The sequence below is a fragment of the Leptidea sinapis genome, chromosome 34 (assembly GCF_905404315.1).
Source record: "Leptidea sinapis chromosome 34, ilLepSina1.1, whole genome shotgun sequence".
Taxonomy (NCBI): Eukaryota; Metazoa; Arthropoda; class Insecta; order Lepidoptera; family Pieridae; genus Leptidea; species Leptidea sinapis.
Window position 1 is genome coordinate 5,696,483 of NC_066298.1, and position 23,441 is coordinate 5,719,923.

Genomic DNA, 23,441 nt, shown 5'->3' on the forward strand with positions numbered 1-23,441 from the left:
GGGTCGAAAAGTTGGTGGCGCGTCACGCAGTAGACTTCAACTCTTTTGTTGTTCGCGTCCTGAGAGAACATATATCAACCTTCCTGGACGTGAAGCTGTGGCCGAAGGGGGTCGTGTTCCGCATGTATCGCGGATGTCGCCGAACGCCGGAAGCTACCGAACCCGCGCCTCACATCGCCGCGAAAATGTGACGTAGATTTAAGTTATATAAATATGTAGGTATGTTAGACTATAAGTTATTTACTTTTTACGAAATAAAAGGATTTATTATTTATTTATTATAATCACCCTTGTAATGGAACCTCTTGCAGATTATTACAGAGAATGATACGACAAAATATAATCAACAAAAATCAGAATTAATCACAAGGTGTAAACCGAGTTGTAATCATTAAAGGATTGGTTCTATGATGGGTCGGTAAAACTCCGCTTAGGCAATGGTGGTGGTGTCAGTTTGTATTTAGTGAATCGCAGTTACAAAGTAAGGTAGCGAGCATGTAAAGGTCTGGGGTGAGCGACAGGGCGCAGGCGCGCGCATCCGGTATCGAGCGTCTGGCAGGTGGGGGGTGCGGGGAGGAGGGAGGTGATCGTCATCGGAACAGCGGCTGCGGGCTGGCAGTACCACGATGGAGGCGCAGCAGGGCGGCGTGCCGGGCGCGCGGCCTCTCGTCAACCCGGACGAGTTCGGCGAGGTGGACACCACCAGGTGCGGCCACACACACCGTAGATACACCCCCCACTGCACTCAACTATGTATACGGAAATATATTTACCCAGCAATTAAAAATCTCGATTCTTCTCTCCTTGGATAGGATTAAACTCCCCACTGTTCCCCTCCATCACCTGTGTGATACGAAGTGATACAGGACCATGATAATGTGCAATGTAGTCCCATTTTATTGTGTACCTTTACGTCCACGAAGGATGACGACGCCACGTATGAAGTAACTTCTTACAGAATAGTAGAACCCACATCATGATACTAGTATGATGTACCTGCTGGTCACTAGCACTATCAGAGATATCCGCAAGCTAACTACGAGCGCGATAAGGGAACCGAGGGTCACTGCGAAAAACAAACAACAATCAAGCAGCCAGCGGAAAACGGAAACAAATACGCTGATCTAATATACTTATTTATGATAACTTCTGTAATAGAGCTGCATCATGAGTGTATGTATAATAAGGCAATTAATGCTGCCCTTTAGCGGCAACGTTAAGTAAAAGGCAGGCCTTAAAAATATTATTTATAATCAGTGATCTACTCGGGTATCCAATCATTCAAAAATTATGTCCTGTCACCGCTAGCACCCGCCAGCGGCCAGCTTACGTAAACCGAAACGAATTGTTAAGACATGAAGGTCATTTCATAAGCTCAGAATAAGTTGAAGGTTACAAACTCATTATATATCCGACACCAGAGAACTGAACTGACGAAGTGGGAGCCTATGTTGAGGTGTCTCTGTGATCGATACCGTACATTGATATAGTGCGCCACAGTCGCAGCTCGTAGCACGACAACCCGTTTCATAATAGTTCGATGTTCTGTGATGGAAGTATGATAACAGATGCTGCTCCGACTACCCCAGTCACTACGTCCTTCTTGCCGCTCGAGTGTGGTATGGAGTGGTGTTTCGTGGAATACATCTCTTACTAATATAACTAATCACTGGTCTTGCAGATCTTTATTGGAAGCAGTTCCCCCTTCCTAGCAGAGGGGCAACTTGCCCGTTTGCCCTTCTAATACAAGAAACGGCTTGTTTATGAATGCAACATGAGATTACACTATGTATGGAAGAGGAGGACAAACGTTCGTACTGGTCACTTGGTTTTAAGTGACCACCGCCGCCCACATTCTCTTGCAACGCCAGAGGAATCACAGGAACTGGGAACTACGCACTTGTAAATTACAATTTCCTTTTGCTTGCCTTTTTTAAAATCTTAAAAATAACGCTAATTACATGTCCTACGCCCCCATCACATCTACTTCTGACTCCCGCCCGAGTAAGCCCTCTTCTTCTTTATATTTAGAAGCTGTTCGATATCTTGTCATTCTGGTACATATCGTGGTTCTCACCGCTCATCATAGCTCGTCCTCTCACCCTTTCAACCACCTTCATAGTTTTTAGATATCAATGCATTATTGATTTGCTGTAGTCATCCTATCGTCTGATTGTGTGTCAAACCCACCTTAATAGACCAATAGACCAATGAATGACCAATACCGTATAGACATCTATTACTGTATATGACATTTCATGGTTGTATTTGTTCTCATTTGCTGTTAGCAAATATTTTATCTGTTTACATTTTAATATTGATTATCATATTTTTTTATTATTTGAAAATGTTAAAATACCACCTGAATCTACCATGTGTAACTTATTATTTAATTTGTTTTATAACTGTGTTGTTGCAATGCAGTACGGGAAGCGGTCATAGCCTCACTTTCAACCTTATTTGTCTCCAAATGCTATGTTTTGTGAAGGTATCCAACTCCAAAAGATGCGACGCACAAGGTCCGCGGCCGCAGTGACCTGCTGGAGATGATGTGTGGTGCGGGCACCGTCGATCCGGAGCTGCTCACCGTCAAGACGTTCTACTTCTTCTTCTACTCGGCGTTCGGCTCGCTGTTCCCGCTGATGGGCGTGTACTTTAAGCAGATGGGCATGAACGCGGGCCAGTGCGGGCTGCTGATCGGCACGCGGCCTTTCGTGGAGTTCCTGTCAGCGCCGTTTTGGGGTAGCCTGGCCGATCGCTGGCACAAGGGGCGCACGCTACTGCTGGCGTCGTTGGGTGCATGGATCGTGTTCACGCTGCCGCTCAGCTGGGTACAACCCAGCGCCGTGGCGTGCGTACAGCCAGTGAACGGCTCGGCGTACTCCTTGGTGGCGCCGCGCTACGACGATGACGACGCACCTGGCGGAGCACGCACTTTCCGGCCGGCTGCGCGCGCCGGCTCTCCGCTACCCGTGTCTGACGCGCTCAACTACGACCCGACCGCCAACGCGGACTGGGTCACACCGCTGCACTCCTTCATCGTGTACTCCACTCCCAATATTCAAAAGACGTTCTTCCTACTGCTGCTACTGGTCGTCATCGGAGAGTTCTTCAGCGCGCCGGCGATCACCCTCGCTGATTCTGCAGTCATTACTTTGCTCGGAGAAGATGCAGACAGGTAAAATACAATAATACAGACTCTATGAAGTCAAAGTAACGCACTATAACTCGTTGGCCGAATCGTCCGTTCTGGGACTGTGCAGTTAAAGTCAAACTTACAATTTGTACCTTAACAAAATAATAAAAACATTGTATCAAGTCAGGGTAACGAATGCGAGCTTTTAAGCACCGTCAAGTGTTACCAATTTTTAAGCAAATTGAGTATTCAATGTTAAAAAACTTTTTAAATATTAATATAAGTTAATAGTAGGGAGCAAGTTGCTCACGAGTTTCGTTTCCAAATGTAAATTGATTACGTATAGCCATACAGCCTACATCAAAATTATAATTTTATTGAATAAATGCATACATTATATAACAAATTATTTTGAATTGTATATAATTTGATAACAGTAGATGTTTTTCGTCTTTATTAGTACTCAGTGTACTTTATATCGGCCGTCCCCCGCGAGCAGACATAACATGTCTGCTTGCCACTGAACGGATCCGTAGTCGAGGGTCCCTTAGTAATGCAGAGAGTAAATTTACTATATTTCAGAAGGTTCACACACGCCATGTTCAATACAACTATTAAAAACTATTGCTAGATATGGTGCTATGATCTCATTTACTGAACTTATGTCCTATATATCAGTAGTTTTTTTTTTCATTTCTAAAGATTTAATTATTTGTGCTCGGCTGACAAAACTGAGTTGAAATTTTGTTGTAAAAATGTCTTGTGGACATGACACACACTGGTGGAGGAGACAAGAGTGCTTGTAGATAAAACTGGAAATAAAAAAAAATGGCAAAAGCAGAAGCTTCTTCCTGCTCAGAGTGTATTTTAGTATTGTTTATTATTAGATATTATTTATATTCCTAATTGCAGTTTTTGGCTCTTCCAGATAATTGTTCGATGCTCTTTGTAACGATATATTTAGGCTCACTTTACAAGCGAGTGCACGTAAAAGTTGCTCTAAGCCGGTTGCCTCGTGCTTCCATCGTGTTCGGTGAAAGAACAACAGCTTACATTGTTCCTAGACTGATTAATAAAATGCCACGCGACTTGACTGACTCGTTGACAGAGACAATAATTTTTGAGACATGAATGACCGCCGAACCACCTAATCAAGTGAATTAAATAGCCTTATGCTTTACAGAAAATTGTAATAACAACTTTAGTTTTTATTTGAAACATGATGGGTAATTGAGTCATTTAGTAATAATTGTAAAAACCTAAGGGAACCTTTGCTTTGTAAACATGACGTAGAATTTGTATTTGTCATATAAAGTAATAAAAAAAATGTCGTATAAAAAATAGATGCCACCGATTCTCAGACCTATCAATTAAATCCCACTACAATTATTGTATTTGATCTGTATTTGGCCATCTTGCAACCCTATAGCGGATTTGTGGATGGAACAGAAAAATAATTATAAAAATCGCGATACAAGAATAGTTGTAAATCGTAGAAGGGCAAATCATAAAAAAAATATCAAAAAGAAAAGAAATCTATTTAGGGGTGGGTGTCTCTTGTCATTTAGGGGTATAAAAAAAAGATGTTGGCAAAAATTTTCACAAACAAATTGGTTGAGCCGTTTCGGAGAAGTTTGGTAACAAACACCGGGACACGAGAATTTTATTTATAAGATATATTTAAAAAAGGTTGACTTACCTTTCTTAATACCTGTATTAGTTAGGTTGCAGTGATTAAGTATCTATATTTGTATAAATTATGGCAGGTACGGGCACCAGCGGATGTTCGGCTCCCTGGGCTGGGGGCTTGCCATGTTCTTCGTGGGCATCGCCCTGGACCATAGCACGGCGTTCAGCACACACCCATGCGGCGGCCCGCAGCGCTACGAGAAGAACTATACCATATGCTTCGCCACCTTCTCTGTGCTGATGGGCGCTGCACTCATCACCGCCACGCAGGTACCGGCACCTCGCACTTCATGTACTTCACTGGGATCTATCTAATAATATTGTGAAATAGTATAGTTGTATGCTTAGAATAATAGCGCTTAGAACGTGAGCAGGCCCAAGCGAAATGAATCAGTTTCAATGTGGTCGTTTATGACGTTTCCCGCCGCGTCAGTGTCATTCTGTCAAGTTTCAGAATAATCAGTGCGCGAAATTTAATTGAAAAATCACTTACTGTGCAGTGAAAAGGTGTCACATAGCCTTTTATAATAAAAATTATGATAAGAAAATTACATTTCATGCCTAAATACTATTTCACAACTTTTAATTTAAGTGCAGCGCTTCGAGAAGAACTACACCATCTGCTTCGCCACCTTCTCTGTGCTAATGGGCGCCGCGCTTATCACCGCCACACACTTGGTGTACTTCACTGGGACCTATCTAATAATATTGTGAAATAGTATAGTTGTATGATAGTTGTATGTTTTGTTGTAGGACGTAATCCTCCGAAACCTTTAAAACGTTGGCAGTTATAGAGACTGCCGATACAAGTGAATTCTTATACCTTTGTCCCAAGTCATTATTTGAAATACGCGACATGGTTCTAGGTGCTATCTTCATCTCACGAGATAATATCTTTAGCTTTCGGAAAGGTTTACTTCGAATTCTTTCCCTTACAGCTTTGACCACCTTTTTCGTACGAACATGTGGAAGCCCAGATCTTATTCTGTCACAAAGAGTCTCATTCTACCTATTAATAGTCCGGTACACAAACATATTACTATTACCAAGCGTATGGAATATTTTAAAAAATTCATTTGGCTCCATACCATACCATAATGCAATCACAGCGATTCGGTTCTCGTTATCACCCCACTCCATTTTAATAACACAAAATATTGTACAATGTATTGGCGCCAAAATGAGAAAATTCGATGAACAATCATTTATAAATGACAGATTCCAAATTCAAATGTGATATTTTGTTTATTTTAAATTGTGACAGTATTCATGGCCAGACTCGTAAATATATTACGGGCTGTATGTATTAGATCATGACAAAATATAAATACAATTGAAATAACAATTAATGTACAATCATATTATTTCTTACTTTCGTACTTGATTTTAAACATTATTTTAGTTGTTTGAACCATAGTCATCATTATTTTCAGCAAATAAAATTATGACTCGACGATGAGGTCTCAAACATTACGTAATGCCTTATTTTAATAAAAGATAATAAAAGACCTTACAAGATGATAAAAAACCAGAAACGAACGAAAGATCTCTCACAAATGAGACAACTAAAGCACAGTAGACTAAAGTATTGAATAAATTGAGTTCCTTAAAAACTCTTCTTCTCATATTGATCCATGTCTCTGATGAAACTATACAATTACTAGATGTTCTACGTACTGTAAATGGATATCAGGTGTGGTAAAAGATCAGCTGCATTGAATACGCAGTTACCATATTTATAGAATCGCTTTACGTTCCGGAACGAACCGGTTAACCAAAGTTAACTCAAATCCATTGTTCAATAAGTCAAAGTCAAAGTTTTTATTTGCATAAACATGTTAGATTGATGTTACATAAATATTATAAGGTACATGTTTGCCACATTTATGACGTGCAAATTTTATAAAATACATTTCTAAATCATTAGTAACACTAATATCAATTTAACAAAAGATTATTAGCAGTATTATATAATATATAGTCAAGTTTTTAGTTGAAAATATTCGTCTAATGAATATAAGCAGTTTTTACAAAGGTATATTTTCAATTTAGATGAGAAATTCCTATTTGACGATACCTCTCTTATTATTTTTGGGATGTGATTATAGATTTTTATGCACATACAAAAACAGTTTCTCTGAAATAATGTAGTTCTACAGCAAGGTACTTGTAGTTTGGTGGGGTCCCTGGATGGGAAAAGAGAAGTGAATTAATATTTAAATTGTTATTTTCTAACCATTTGCCGATTTTCATGATTTCATCATTTATGACCGAGTCGTATGGTCTTTTTGAGTTTGTGTCAGGGATAATTATTGTAATGTCGTCAGCATATAACACACACTTATAAGTTTATCTAATAGAAAACACCTCCCCTCGGGACAGCTAAATAACTCGCTTAGTTACCACTCCAAATCCCAAAACGGTAAATGTCGGTGATGGATTCTGAAGACAACATTCAATATTGAATGAAAAATATTAATTGTATTTGAATTTAATTCAGACGGTCGATGTTGGGTCTTCATTAAATAAGATTTGAGTATTGTTTGAAATAATGCCTGTATCAAAACATTAATATAATCTATATCGATGTGTGTACAGATAAGGTTCAAGTATGAGACAATTAGCATTGAGACGCCACCCGAGCTGACGGCGACTGAGCCGACTCAGGAGGAACGGCTGCAGGAGCAACTAGCGACCCAGCTGCAGCTCCCGGGGCTAGACACCAGTGCGCCTGCGCCCAAGCAGCCTCCACTCCAGCATGCCAAGGTACTTATTGCACGAGCAACAAAACTTACTTAATATTATAAGGTAAAAATTTTCTACGACACATACACCAAGTCATTACACACACAAAAACACATAAAAACACACCTAAACATAACCATCATCCACACTAACACCAACTACTTTCTTCATCTAAATAATAATTCACCGCTACGTACTGAGTTCTGTTCGACAAGAAGGAATCAAACCATTCCAAATGCGAACCGCCTATTTCACATAACTTTAATTTTCTCAATAAAATTATGACTAACTCTATCGAAGGCTTTTGCAAAGTCCATGTAAATTGCGCTTACTTGAACACCAGCATCAACTTCAGTTACTAATTCATTATGGTATACACCAAGTTAGTGCTCGTTGAACGGGATTGAATTGAAGCCATGTTGCTGATGCACGAAATTGTTTTGTATGGCTTCTTAGATACGGATAGAGCAAGACTTCGAATAACTTCGCGAAAATGGACAGAATTGAGATGGGCCTATAATTCGAAATAATGTCGTCGTTTTTATGAATAGGAGCTACTTTGGCAATTTTCCATATATGAGGGAATATACCAGTGGAAAAGTATGATTGGTGCATCATTTTACTTGTATTCGTTATAATTGAAATGATATGTAAATCGATGGAAATGTAAATCTTGATGTAAAAAAGTGGCAATGAGATTCTTGCTCAACTTGCTTCTCATTAGCTCAACCCTTTACGAAGTAGCGGTAGATTCAATAAGAAAAATACTTTTTTACAATTATAAGTATCATTTCCGTGACTTACATGAATAAAGTGATTTTGATTTGATTGATTTTGATTTGAAAGAGACGTATTTATTATCAGAAAAAGTGGAAAACTCAAAGCTAAACTGCACCTAGGCACGAAATAATAACGAATAAAAATATTTGGGATTCATTCTAATAGGTACTATCTTCAGCCCTTTGTATATAATTATTATAGCATGGTGTAGCGAACGCTTACATCTCTTATTTAAGATTTGAAGCGAAATTTTGTCTAACGGGTTTTGATAGACCCTGTATTTATGTAAAAGTTTATTTTTCTCTTTCGTTAGCTTAATTAATTGCTTATTGAACCACGGTAGATACTTTAGCGACTCTAGTTTTAAGTACAAATTTTTCTATGAGACTTTGTAATGAATTGTAAAAATGCAATAACATTTCATTTACACTTTCACACTGAGAAAATTTCTTAGTCCATTCTATTTTATTAAGTTCTATATTAATATTATCATAACCATCTCTGTAAAAGTTGTAGCGCTAAATATTATTGGTTTTTAGATTAAATGTGATGATGATGATTGGAAAAATGTATTGTTATTTCTAAAGCAGGGTGGTGTGTGTCTATTTTGACTAGGGCGTCATTACAAGCTCTGACAACTGTACCAGATGTATTGCTCAGAACTAAATCTAATACCTTATGTTTGTTGTTAGTAACATTGTTAAACTGTACGAGATTATTAGGCGCCAAGAAATCCACAAACATTTGACCTAATAAGGAAACGTTTTTAATTATAGGACATGAATTGTTGTTGATACAAGACAATGGCCATGAGATAAAGTTCATGTTAAAGTCACCCACTATGTGAATGTTAAGCATATTTTTACTTAAAGGAGGTGGGAGGTATACAGCACATAAATAAATAGTTTTACTTCTACTGATATCAATTCTAACAAATAGATCCTCACATTGGCTATGTCCTTCCTTATAGTGATTTGAATTAAATTTGTTTGATACTGCGATCAGCACTCCGCCACAATCCTTGCCTGCATTAAAACCGGAACTTTGCGTATCTCTCCTGTATATCGTGTAACGACTGTCAAACAATTCTTCATTATGGATTCTATCATTAAGCCAAGTTTCAGTTAAAATTATAATGTCATAGTTCGCAAATGTAACTTAGCATAAAAAATCATGTGTTTTAGTTCGTAGGCCTCTTACATTTTGGTAATATAGGTATACTTAAATGATTGAATTTTAAAAGTATAGATATTAAGATAGCACAGCAATATAATAAGGAAATTATAGTTTTTTAAGTTTATCTAATGCCTCATGGTTTCGTATGTAGAAGGACTCCTCGTTTTCATTCTTCCTCATAAAGACTCGTCCTTGCTTGATCCAGACAAATTTGAATCCCTTTTCCTTCGCGATTCGTCTGGCAGCAGCGTGTAGCATTTATCATTGCTGAGAGATGCTCCACAATATAGATGGGGGTTTTATTACCTGCAATACCTATGTGGCTTGAGATAATTTTATCGCTGGGGTTGGCCTTAAACTGAACTGACGGCCAGGCTGTCATTACTCATTATTATTATACAAGGTTTCAGAAGTATAAGCTAGCTTGTTGTGCAGGTGTTCGCGCAAACGACGCGCGAGATGCCAGAGTGGGTGACGGTGCTGCGCCAGTTCCAGAACGTCAAAGCCGCTTCCTTCCTGCTGGTCGCCTGGTTCATGGGCTTCGGAATCGGCCTCATCTTCACATTCCTCTTCTGGCATCTCCAGGTATGTCACTGTGTATTGTATATACAAAAAATTTCTAATACGCCCTCAATGCACACTTATTATTGGATACTGATGCGAAGTGATCACCCCCGTTCATTGTAAGAGACACCAGAGGAATTTGGAGCATTTCCTCGGGAGCCGCTTAGGAAGCTGTTTGCGATACTGGGAAGCACCATTGTTTCAAAAAGCGTTGATACAAAAAAAGGGGTTATTGTAGTTCGAACGTCTGAATTTAAGTCTTGTGGGGGTGAAATTGAACAAGCTATACCCTTTCCTTATTGCTTATTCCTTATTCCCTTTCCAATCAATATACCCTTTTCCGAGACTTTCAAACTCGATAGAAAGACACACCATTGTCGTTGCTGGACGGCTTTCACTAATTCTACATCAAGAAGTGACTGAGTGTGTATATTTTATTGATACACAATACGCTACCCATGATGTCGTAGTATCTCCGATCTCGATCACAAGCCTGTCACCCTGAGAACACCTCACGTGTCTATAACGACACGGAACACATCGTCAGACACAAGTCAGCCGCTGCTTTATGGTCAGAAGGATGTAGGCCCGGACGAACACTACATGTTGTTGGCTCTGTACCCTCTAGTCTCTCTTCTACTATCCAGTGTCTATAGTAATAGTAGTGATCGCGATATCTTCCAGGACATCGGCGGCTCTCCCACGCTGTTCGGCGTAGCGTCAGTCATCAACCATATCTCAGAGATATTCGCGTACTTCTTCAGCTTCAAGTTGATCACGCAAATGGGTCACGTAAAGGTAACATAATGATTATATTTTTGTCAGCCGAAATAGAAGCGCTCGTCAGTAGATCATGACTCGAACTGTCGGAGCAGGTGCTGTGCCTGGGGTTGGCCGGGAACGTGGTGCGGTTCCTGTACATCTCGTGGCTAACCAACCCGTGGTGGGTGCTGCCGTTCGAGTTCGTGCAGGGCGTGACGCACGCGGCCGTGTGGGCGGCCTGCTGCTCGTACATCGCGCACGGCGCGCCGCCCGGGCTGCGCTCGTCGGCGCAGGGGGTGCTGCAGGGGCTGCACCACGGACTGGGCCGTGGCTGCGGCGCCGTGCTTGGCGGCGTGGCCGTGGCGCGCTGGGGCACCACGCGCACGTTCGCGGGCTACGGGCTGCTGTGTGCCGTCGCACTGGCTGCCTTCGCCTTCGTCAACTTCCGCGACGGCGGTGCGCTGCCGCCCGCTGACGACGACGAGGCGCGCGCCGTGGCCGAAGCAGGCGTGCTGGCGCCTCACGGTGTGCCCTCCAACCCGCTGCCACGCGCGCTCTCCTCCACGCGCCTCAACGACCCGCACGACAACTACGGCGCCACGCAGGTAACCGCCCACACAATTGCGCTGTACCTGACAAACCCCGTATTTAAATACGGTAAGTATCCATATAATTACATAGGGTATGTTAAGATACCCTATGTAATTATTTATTTTTTTTATTCAGAAACAAACAGTCATTTATAACTATATTAGCTGAGAAACATTTAGTAAAATATAGACCTACAGTTTCCTAGATTTTTAAAAACTACATCATTAATTATTTTATATAACACAAATTCTTAATTATAGACATAAGTTTTGAAGAGTTACATACCATCTACATTATTAACCTACATTTTTTTTTTTAATCTATTTCATAGTTTTATTTAAAGCAAACAATATTAACATAAGTATTGAAGAGTTTCCTACATTTTACAAACTACATTATTAATTATTTTATATAACACAAATACTTATTTATAGATATACATTTTGAGGAGTTACACACTACTACAATTTTAATAACTACTTAATTAATTATTTTATTTAAAGCATAACTTTGAAGAGCAACATACCTACATTATAGACCTTCCGTTTCTTACATTTGTAATACTACATCATTAATTAATTGATATAAAACAAATACGTACTTAATATAAACATCATTTTTGAAAACCATCATATCTATTTAAAATAACTTGATTACTTTTTATCAGAAAGATACTCCAAAGCAGATTCTTTCAAACTGCTTTGGGATTCACTAAATAAATCTATGTGTAATAACTTATCATTGTACAACCTGCAAGCACGTCTTATGAATGCGTTTTCTGCGTAGTTTGTACGACTACGAGGTATTAGAAAAAGAGGCTTGCTCCGGCAAGTTCGTTCGCGACGTTGAGGTACTCTAAATGACAGTGAGTGCAATAATGGTGGGGAATCGATAATATTATTTATAATTTTAAAAATAATTGATATATCAGTACAATTTCGACGGCAACTTAATGAGCATATTTCATGCCTTTTCAGTGATGTGTCATAATCCATATATAAGTGACCTGTACGATAATCGAGAGCTCTTAAAAAATTTTTCTGGACCCTTTCTATTTTATTTGCATAGATATTAAAAAATGGATTCCAAACAGTACTAGCAAACTCGAGATGACTGCGAACATAACTATTAAACAGCACCTTGTACGTTAAAGCTCTCTTAAAGGGCTTTCCTACCCGAAGTATGAAACCTAATTGTTTAAAACCTTTATTTATAATGCTATCTATATGAGGTACAAAAGTGACTTTAGAATCCATAATTACACCTAGATCACGAATTTGATCAACGCGGGCTAGTTCTTTTTGAAAAAGTTTGTATTGAAATTGTATAGGTTCTCTTTTTCTGTTATAACTTATAACAAAACACTTATCGGTATTCAAAAATAGGTTATTTTGATTACAAAATTATATGGATACTAAACTTTGCCACTTAGCCATTAGCGTCATTTAAAAATGTAACCATACATTTAAAAACCTGTAACCAAATTTAAAAAACTATTGTTAGTTGTACCTACCTTACTAATCATATCTATATTGACTGTTATAAAAATAAGTAAACTATTTATGAATGTGACCGTTTGTTTCTATGCAATAAATTAATTTATTAACATACTTGGTACCTACGTCGATGGCGCATAAATTGAATTTAAAATGTTCATTTCAATCACCAAAACGTAAGGGGCAACCGAGGAATTATGACAATTGTTGACCAGAGACACCAAAGATTTAGCTATGACTAGGGTTGCCACCTTTTTTAACCATCTTCAAAGAAGGAGTAGGTTCTCAGAACTTTGGACTGGGTCAACCGATTTTAACTTTACTATTTTATTTTTATTTGAAAGCTGGTGCTTCACAAATGTAAATTTTGTACTCAAAACTCTTCATTAATAAAGTCTTGGTCCATTTGCTGAGCGTCTCGAGGTCCACAGTGTGTTCGATGAGACGGCCACCGACTTCGATACATTTTGTGCAGTTTCATGAGATTGGCACGGACCCAGTGTATTACCGTCGTATTAGACTTAATGGTTTTGAAAACTCTCATTTTCCTCCATGATACTAATTTTATGTGTCCCCAAAGTGGAGTGCCATAAGCAGACAGAACTGAAGACCTCGTATGACCCGACGACTGCCATTATTATTATTATTATTATTATTATTATTATTATTATTATTATTATTATTATTATTATTATTATTATTATTATTATTATTATTATTATTATTATTATTATTATTATTATTATTATTATTATTATTATTATTATTATTATTATTATTATTATTATTATTATTATTATTATTATTATTATTATTATTATTATTATTATTATTATTATTATTATTATTATTATTATTATTATTATTATTATTATTATTTGAAGAGGGTGGCTATTTCCTGGTCCTAAAAGGTTCCTAGTAACACCGCGTCCAGAATTGGACTATTGTGTTCGCCACTCATACTAAAGCTCATCGTCAAGCCCTACCGCCTTTACGAACCGCAGTAGTTCCTTGACGCGAGTGTTGCAAACACTATCTGGTGGTACGAAGTAGTTGCCAAAGATTGTGTTACGCTTATGCATTAGTGGGCCGCAGTCGCAGAGTAGATGAATAGGTGTTTCATCATCCTCAAGGCAGAACCTGCAAGCCTTGTCGCTTCTGATGCCGACCACACTGAGGTGCTTGTTTAGGCGACAGTGCCCGGTTAGCATCCTAGTGAGTAGGCATAGATTTTTCCTGTTCAATGATAGGGCTTCATTCGCATAGCTACTGTTGAATGCCCTTATCAGTGCTTTAGAGTGGTTTAAACCTGAAGAGTTGTTCCAGCGTTTAAGTGCTTCTTGTTTACATTGGTTACTCAGGGTGTGTCGGATGGCGCTCTTTGGCAGTCCACAAATGGGTTCCGGACCATATCGGACTGCTTTAGCCCCAGCTCTTGCGAGCTCATCGGCCATTTCATTGCCTATGATTCCGGCGTGCCCTGGGACCCATCTGAGAATCACTCTGTTTTTCATGCCTAATGAATTCAGGCATTCGACGCAATTATTGACTAACTTAGACGACGTCAAGTCAGCGTCTAAAGCCAACAATGCTGCCTGACTATCAGAGTGAATGTATATGTTATGATTGAAGTAGCCTTTTTGGATATTGGTTTCCGCGCATTCCAGGATGGCGTACACCTCTGCTTGAAATATGGAGGTAAAGCTTCCCAGGTTTGTGCTGGATTTAAACCTGGGGCGTTCTCCATAGACCCCACAGCCGACTTCATTTTCCATTTTGGACCCATCGGTGAACCACATGAGGCTCCCGTCCTTCCACGTGACTTTGTTGTTCATCCAGTCGTCCCTGGAAGGTAGTTCCACGATATAGTGTTTAACAGAGATTAATTGTGGAATCATCTGATCAGGTAATATGCCTAATATGTGGTCTCGCAGAACTGAGTCCTCTAAGGTCCTAAGCGTTTGCGACATCCAGTTACATGAACCCCCCTGGGCGATTGCCCTCAGCATGCTTGCCTTCGCCTCTTGCTGTATGAACAGTGGAAGAGGTGGTAGGTTTAGCATTGCTTCAATGGCCGCACCAGGAGAAGACGTCATGGCTCCGGTTACCAACATACAGGCAAGTCTCTGCAGGCTATTTAGTCTGTCTGCAGTTGTTTTCTGGTTGGCTTTGTTCCACCACACAATGGAGGCGTATGTGATTGTTGGTCTCACAATTGCTTTGAATAGCCATAGGAGGATCTTGGGGCGCATTCCCCAATGTCTCCCTACCAGACGTCGACATACACCCAAGGTTGTTTTAGCCTTTTTCACGGCTTTGTCGATGTGAGAATTCCATGTGAGTTTCTGGTCGAATGTGACTCCCAGATACTTAACCTCAGCTGAGAATTCCAAAGTAGAGCCGTTCAAGGAGACTTCAGTTTGTTAAGTGTCCGTTTCCTCGTGAATGGCACAATAACAGTCTTTCCTGCGTTGACTGACAGTTTGTTGGCTGTACACCACTGTGAGATGGTGTTTAGCGCCTTTTGCAGTATAGAGCTTAGTAAGCTTTGGCAGAAACCTCTGACGATAATAACTAGGTCGTCTGCGTACCCTAGTGCATCAATACTGAGTTCTGCCAGCTTACTAAGTAGTTCGTCTACTGCTAGTGTCCATAGAAGTGGCGAAAGAACGCCACCTTGTGGGCAACCTCGCGGAGTGTATAGCTCCAGTGATGTCCCATGGAGGGAGATTAGAGCTTTGCGATTTGAGAGCATTGACCTTACCCATTTGACAGTGGTGGAGTCTACATTTTTGTTAATTAGTCCCTTCACTAGCGTGTCTGTCGGGGTATTGTCAAAGGCGCCCTCAATGTCTAGAAACGCACAAAGTGCAATCTGTTTGTCTTGTAACGCCTTCTCGACTCTATCCACAAGTTGTAGAAGGGCCGTTTCAGTAGACCTGCCTCTACAGTAGGCGTGTTGAGAACTATGAATGGGCTTTAGTCTTAGAGCATGCTCTCTTATGTGTCTGTCCAAGACTTTCTCAATAACCTTCAGGAGAAAGGAGGTTAGGCTAATGGGTCTGAAGGAGCTTGGCAGGGAGTAGTCCTTTCTGCCTGCCTTAGGTATAAATAGTACTTTAGCCCTAGTCCATTGCTCTGGAAGATAGCCCCAGGCAAAGCTTACCCGGCATATCTTGACTAGTAGCGGTACTAGGATATCCAGGCCTTTTTGAAGAAGCGCTGGAAAAATGTTGTCTAGACCGCTTGACTTGTAGGGTTTCAGAGTCTTGATGGCGCACCTTATATCCCGGGGTCTGATTATCTTTGCCGCTCTACGCCAGTCCTCGTCAAGAGGCCGCTGTGTAGGCGTTGCTACAGTTGGTTGATAGGTAGCCCCCGGAAAGTGGTGGGCCATCAGTACTCTTACGTTTTCTACGTCGTCGGCTGTAAAAGATCCATCTGGTCTCTTAAGCAGGCCGATTTGGCTAGGTTTTTCCTTGGCGAGCAGTTTGTGTACTCGGGATCCTTGGGGAATTTTAGATAAATCCTCGCAGAAACTCTTCCAAGATGCTCGTTTGGCCTTCCTAACTTCTCTGTTGTAATCTGTTAGGGCTTCTTTGTAGGGTTCCCATTCTTGGGTTTTTTCAGCCCTGTTAAACAGCCTTCTGGATTTCTGCCTTAGTTTGTTCAAGTTTGAATTCCACCAAGGCACTTTCCTGTTTGAGTGTTGTAAGGAGAGAGGGCAGCTAGCCTCGTAGGCGTCAGTGATGCCATCCGTGGTTGCTTTCACTGCCAACTCTAGCTCATCCAGGGTTCTGATGCGCTTAGGGATATTCTCCAAATTACTCCTGAGTTTCTCTTTATAGACAGTCCAGTTTGTTTTCTTTGGATCCCTAAACGTATATAGTTGTTTTTCGAGGCAAGTCAAGATGTCGTATGCTATGTGTCGGTGATCCGATAGCGAAATTTCATCACTGACTCGCCAGTTTGATATTCGCCTGGCAATGTTGTCAGTAGCGAAAGTAATATCTAGAACTTCCTGCCTGTTTGAGGTAATGAAGGTTGGCTTATTACCTCTGTTTAGTACCTGTAGGCCGTTAGTGTCTAAGAAATTAAGAAGTTGCTCACCTCTGTGGTTGACGTCGCTGCTTCCCCAAGTTGTGTGGTGCGCATTGACGTCGGCCCCGACAATCAGTTCGGCGTTGTTGCGTCGTGCATACTCGACCACTCTCGCCAATTCTGTTGTCGGGTCTCTTTCTTCATATGGAAGGTACGCCGAGCAAACGATCACTTTGGTGCCTTCCCAACCTTCGAAACAGAAATACGCCGCAACAAGGTCGTCGGTGCAGACCTCTGTAACAGGTAAGAAATTAGTGTTCTTGTTGAAGACTATGCAAGCCCTGGGTTTTGATCCGCTGGTATTGTAGATTAACTTACCAGCGGTGTTCAGTCCCAGTATTTTGCCGGTATTGACCCACGGCTCTTGTAGTAGGGCAAAGAGGATTTCACCACTCGCAAGGCATTTCTCCATTACTGCAGTAGCAGCTTTGGCGTGGTGGAGGTTTGCCTGGAGTATCCTCGCCCTATTTCTGCGGAGCGTCATTGGATCCCACCGGAGGTGGAAGGCTTAGGTCGGTCTGTCTTCTGGTATGGATGTTTCCGCCCGCGGCCAGAATTAGCCCGACTCTGATCCTTCCCTCCCCTGAGGGGACCTGAGACGTTCCTCGACGTCGGCCCTTTGCCCCGGAACGTAGTTGTGGGGGCAGCCGGCCGTTGCGGGGTCTTTGAGATTCCGGATGTTCCCGGTCGCACAGGCCCGCTGGTCTGGGTGGGTTGCTGTCCACTCGCTGCTGCGGAACCCTCAGAGACGCCCTTGATCTTAAAATTGATCTTTCTAAAACCAAGGGCAGCTCTGCACTCGGACTCTTTCAGAGTCTCCGCGGAGGGATCGTCCAAGGAAAAAGTAACCACTTGGCCTCCCTTGTCCTCCCTCGCGTGGAGCACCTTCCAGTGTTCGGTGTTCAGTCCCGCATTTTGCGCTCGGATCAGCTTCAGTGCCTCTTCGACTGTGTCAGCCTCAGTATTCGGCAGAAAAGTCGTGGCTATGGAGGGTTTGGGCAGTTGTTCCTCCGACATGCATGAGAGCTCTGCCTCCGGCCACGGCTTCAGATCCTTGACTTTGTCCACAAGCCACTCTCGGCTGAAATCATTTTCGCAAGTCACCAGAATCCAGCCAGGCTTGTGGGCAAAGCCCAAAAATGTCGGCCCGGTACCTTGTTCAGCCCCGGTGATCAAAGCAAGAAGTGCGCGGCGCACTTTCCGCATTTCGTCCTCGCTCATAGTATGGGTATGTCGAATGCCCACACGTGAGGACCCGGTTACCTCCTTGAAGCTAGGTCTTCCCGAGGTTGACTGAGTGTCATCTAGCCTGGGTACCTTCTTCGGCTGGGTTTTCGGAGAAATCTCCTCTGACCTGCCACGTTTTTCAGCTTTCGCTTCAAGTAGTGGAGGGTTGTGACCTGCTTTCTGTAGGTCATTCCAAGGCATTTTGGCTAACGCCTTGGCTTCCTCTACAGGCATATCCGTTTGGAGAAGCTTTCTGAATCTTTTCCGGGCTGCACCGGACAGCTTCTTTGGCTTCGTCTTTATATTTCTCAGTTTTGAGTCTTTTTCCGTAGGCGTTGTGGTTTCCTTAACGGTTGCCAGCTCGCCTGGGATTAGTCTCTCGGCCTGAGGTAAGTTTTCGGTTCCCTTGGGGGCGTCTAGCCGCTCACCCTCGGGTTCCGAGATAGATAGGTTTGCACCTATGGTAGACAAAATAGAACTTAAAATGTTATTTTCCTCCACTTTGTTCCCACGAGAAGCTAGGGAAATAAAGGTCACGAACCAGCAGAGCCCCGCTTACTGGCCGAAGGGCATAAATAACACTCCGAGGTGCCCAGGTATCGGAGGTACACCGTTAAAGTCTGAGCTCTCCCCCAGACACGCAGCCCTCGTCACGGTACGTCTCACAACTTGGCTTGGATTCCCTCCTCCTTTATCCGGGCTTGGGACCGGCACCATACCAACCCTTTGGTATAGGGAAGGATATGGAGGCGGATTTGACGACTGCCATACTCTTTCCGTAGATATTCTCAATCAGCGCACGCAGTCCGGTCATTTTGTAACTACATTTGCCTGAGAAAAGTGAGACTCAACTGGTACATTTACTGACGCAAGTTGAAGGGTCAACGGGCGTCTAAAGCAATAATTCTAATTTACGCATTTTAAGTTTAGGCATTTTTTTCCACATCCGCCATTGGACCGGGTCGACGGCAATGACTTTAGTTTACTGGTAACAGAGACTCTAAACGTTTTTCACAACATTTAATATGAAATGTTCTTACACTTTACTGTAGCGTATTTTATAACGGTTTTTTTTTATTTTTAGTAATGTATCCCTATATCTTAACACAGTGTGTAATGAAACTAAATCAGAACATTACTGATAGTTCCGTCGACCAATATGTTCTATTTATGACTAATAATATTATTTATTCTTTGCAGAATTACAGCGCAGGCGACAGCTTGAACGTGCCCGGGGCGAGACCGAACAACCCGTTCGTGAGCGAACAGAGCGCGTACTCCGCCCCCGCTGCCTCAGGCTACCGATAGATGGCGCTCGCCGCCACATCATCCGTGCTCTAGCAATGAAACTCATTGAAGACCAAATAAGAGCCATCCCTCCCATCAACTATTTAATTATAGTTATCACATCCGTTTTCTATAATATTCTGTGTCTGACGAGCGCCACTGACTCGCACGTGGCCAGCTCGGCACCGACTGGCGACTTGGCGTTTGGCCACTGGCGAGTCGCGACTGTTTTTATTAAAGCTTTACAGGCCCTGTAAATATGAAATAGCGATCCGTATTGACGACTACATCACGGATCGCCATTCCGTACAACGAATGTTGGGTTCCGTCGATGTGTCTGATCTTGAGAGCGCATACTGAGTACCAAACTTACCACAAGACATGTAAATATTATAATTATTATATAGATATTATAACACTTGTAGTAAGAATAGGGCTCGTTTTATTAGCAAAGACTAACTACTCTTTGATCCCTCCAATTTACTGATTGTTATATTTTATTCAATCTATCTCCAATATTTGTTCAGTTAAATTAAGTTAATGATGTGTTTTTAGATTCCAAGATAATGACGTGTAAGCATGAAAGTAGATAAAGTACCGCCTAAACTGTGTGTATTGTATTTTGTGAATACAGATTTCTGTAGGTAATTTTCATGTTATAAATGTATTAATATTGTTATCTACTCAGTGTTCATAGTTGAATTTTTTATATTTAACGAGATTACATGCTTAGCTGTAATAGTTATAGTGAATACAAAATGCTATACTTAAACAAAAATGTAAAAAAGAGACATATTATTCGCATGTAAGTAAACTTACACAATTGATTAAATATACTTAATTATAATATTGTAAACTAATGACTGTTGCTTGATGTATAATACATAGTATTTATGAAGAAATTATTAAATAAATACTCCTATTTTAAATTGAAAATTGAATGTTTAATTAGCTGTTAGAAAATTTAAGTCAAGTTGACGCGTGTGCACTTTTGGGCGGCATAACACAAGCTCGATGCCTCGGCCGGGTGAAGCGGCCATGTCAGGCCAGCTGTCATCTGTCACCGATCAACTGTCAACTGTCGCTACTAGCCTAATTATTGTTCTGTGTTTAGATCTAGAACTAGATTATCATAATATCGATATCATATAACTCAAATAATGTAATCTTGTAGTTGTTGTGAAAACTGGAAGCTTTTAGGCCAATGTACTCTGTGTGTTTATTCGGGCACTGTTAGTTCGTGTCTACGTATTGCGGGTATATATATAATATACTTATAATAACGTTATAAAATCGCTCGTGTAATAAATACCAACAGTGGGTCAACTCCGTTGATCTGCAGCTTAATAACTGCAGAACTGGTTCGTCGTCTAGTTGCAATAAATATGAAAGGCTTGTCACAAAAGCTTGCAATAAAAACATGTTAACGCCATTTAATTCATAGGTGCTATCGTGTAGTGTCATGCGAACATCAAACGCGTACATCTGTAACTAATATGGCTGCAACTGCGTGGGCGAGAGAGGGACGGCGCGCTCCTTCATCACCACACGCCATCATCGCTCGGTGTAATACTTGCGGCCGAGTTGAGTCACATGTGTACCTATTACACGTGTGAACATATTATGCACGTTAATTGTTGAAATAATAATAAGTGTACGGTGTCATATCATGGTGTGTGATGAAATAAATTATAGAACGATTTAATGTAAGAAACATATTATTTTATTATAAGGCTTATTGGATCTCTACTGACAGAAACAAGATGGCACCGGCGACACACACACACACATCTACAATACATATAATTTGTTTTTTTCGCTCCTGCAAGCTGTCTCTACAGTATTCAGGATTTCAAGTATTCATATTGAGGTCTCGTATGAGAGGCGGCCATATTTATTAGGAAAAAATATATTTGGGTATGACAGAGTTAACTATCAAGCTCAGCTCAGCTACGAATTCAGTAAGAAACCCTATATTATCTGCCAAACAGTGTGATTAAATTTATATTGAAAACAATCTCTACATTCATTTATTGGATGAAGAAACAAAAATAAAACTAAAATTTGTAATTGTTGTGCTCAAACAATTCCAAGCAATGCAATGCTATCTAATGATTCACGTATTTCTTAGTAATACCAATGATAATAAGTAGTTTGCACTACCTACTGTTTGGATTTTTTGATGACAAGATTACTATCTGGTTTTGGAAGATGTCAAAACTGATCCGTGATGCCTCCTGCCTTCACCTCCCATGTTTGACATAGAAATGCAAAAGGCATTCGGTCTCTAGGTGTGATAATATAAATAAATAATTGATCGGCAACTTAATATCACCTTAGTGGATGAGTCTATCGTGTCACACTGTCTTAGAATTCATTCGAATATACTGAAGCAGCTGCACTTATGACCAGCCTTCCTCGAGATGGACCGAGCACTGATTGGATTATATAAGACCGATAGACCGGCCATTGTGGTGGTCCAACAGAACCTCTTGCGGTCATTATGAATGAATGAACAATACCCGAAATCACACACAACACAATAAAGTTTAAATTTACCAAAACGTCGGGTGAAATTAATAACTCTGTGGTAACCTGCTTGATCGTTTTGACTTCTGAAGTGATGTCTACCAATGGCATGACATGAGCGGCGGCCGCAACTGCCAACTGTTTATAACGCCTTCTGTTTGGTCGAGAGGTCCTGGAGCGCCCGTCTGTCTATAACTAAATGATGTATAATATTTATATGTTTGTTAAATGTCTGTAAAAGTATATTGATATGTAATACTCGTTGCGACTTGCGATGTCTATTGTGTATTGTGTAAGCGGCACAGTTATATATTTTTGCACGAGTGTGGTGAGACAGCGCGATGGGCGCGGGGCGTGTGTGTCACCGCACACTATATTAATGATTCTCTAATTCTTATCAGTAATAAATGTTGAAGTATTTTGTTGGTGGTTTCACTGGGGACACTCCTACAGACCAGTCGATACTGCACTCTGTCACACTGCAAGCACAGGGTCCGCACAGCACAGTTTGAAATAAGCTTCACTCCATCAAACACATGTCCGTGCTTGGCCGCCACAAGACACACGGTACTTACAAAGCATATGGAAAATATACATTTGGCTCAGGACACGGGTGCGTTACCGACCCAGATAACTTGTGACGGGCGCAGATAACGATAAGATAGTGGCGTGAGATGGGTGCCGGCCGAGCAGTGCGCTGTGGTCGGTGTTCGACAGTGGAGTGCGACCCTCTCGAGTGTCGTCCGCCGCGAGTAAGCGACATGGGGAGGTGCTCGCGGCTGCCCTCCGCCGCCCTGGTGCACGTCAATCTGCTGCTGATGGTGGGTACCTGACACTAGTTGGAGTCAGCACTGTCGTTGTTAAGTACAGATTATACTATCCTCCGTCGCCAGCCGATATCATCCACAGATGTCAGCGAGTCGGTCACAAAGATTTCAAAATATCGGGACTGCCCAAATCAAAAAAAGATTTTAGACAATTTTAAAGTGTTTAATTTGTGTCAGAGTACTAAAAATTAAAGTTGATGAAGTTTATATTGAGAATAGTTTGTTAAAAATGGCTACTTTACTAGATTTCGAAACACAGCACATTTGTGCTTCGTATTATATAGTCAATGTTTACAGAATATGTTACATCGTGTATTTCCACTGGGAGCAACTTACTCCGCTGTGATATAGTTTGGCAGGCAGCTCTCCACCAGACCTCTGATCCGATGCGATGTTGAGTTGTGTACATATGTCTACTCGATGGGGTTCAAGTCTGGCTGCTCCATGCGTGCGGCTTCAAGTTTGCTGTTCAGGTGCTCGCACCAGTTACTCACCATTGTTGACATTTGTTCACCGTGATGCCCTGCCGTG

General features: G+C 41.3%; 1 protein-coding gene across 1 annotated transcript; it reads left to right on the forward strand.

Annotated features, from left to right (window-relative positions):
- Window positions 1-603: 603 nt before the first annotated feature.
- On the forward strand, window positions 604-22,504 carry LOC126974931 (major facilitator superfamily domain-containing protein 6). Its single transcript, XM_050822680.1, has 8 exons — window positions 604-706; window positions 2,489-3,178; window positions 4,903-5,095; window positions 7,424-7,591; window positions 9,962-10,111; window positions 10,775-10,888; window positions 10,966-11,457; window positions 19,468-22,504. Exons 1-8 carry the CDS (start codon window positions 627-629, stop codon window positions 19,573-19,575), a joined length of 1,995 nt encoding a protein of 664 aa, XP_050678637.1. The 5' UTR covers window positions 604-626; the 3' UTR covers window positions 19,576-22,504.
- Window positions 22,505-23,441: the final 937 nt, after the last annotated feature.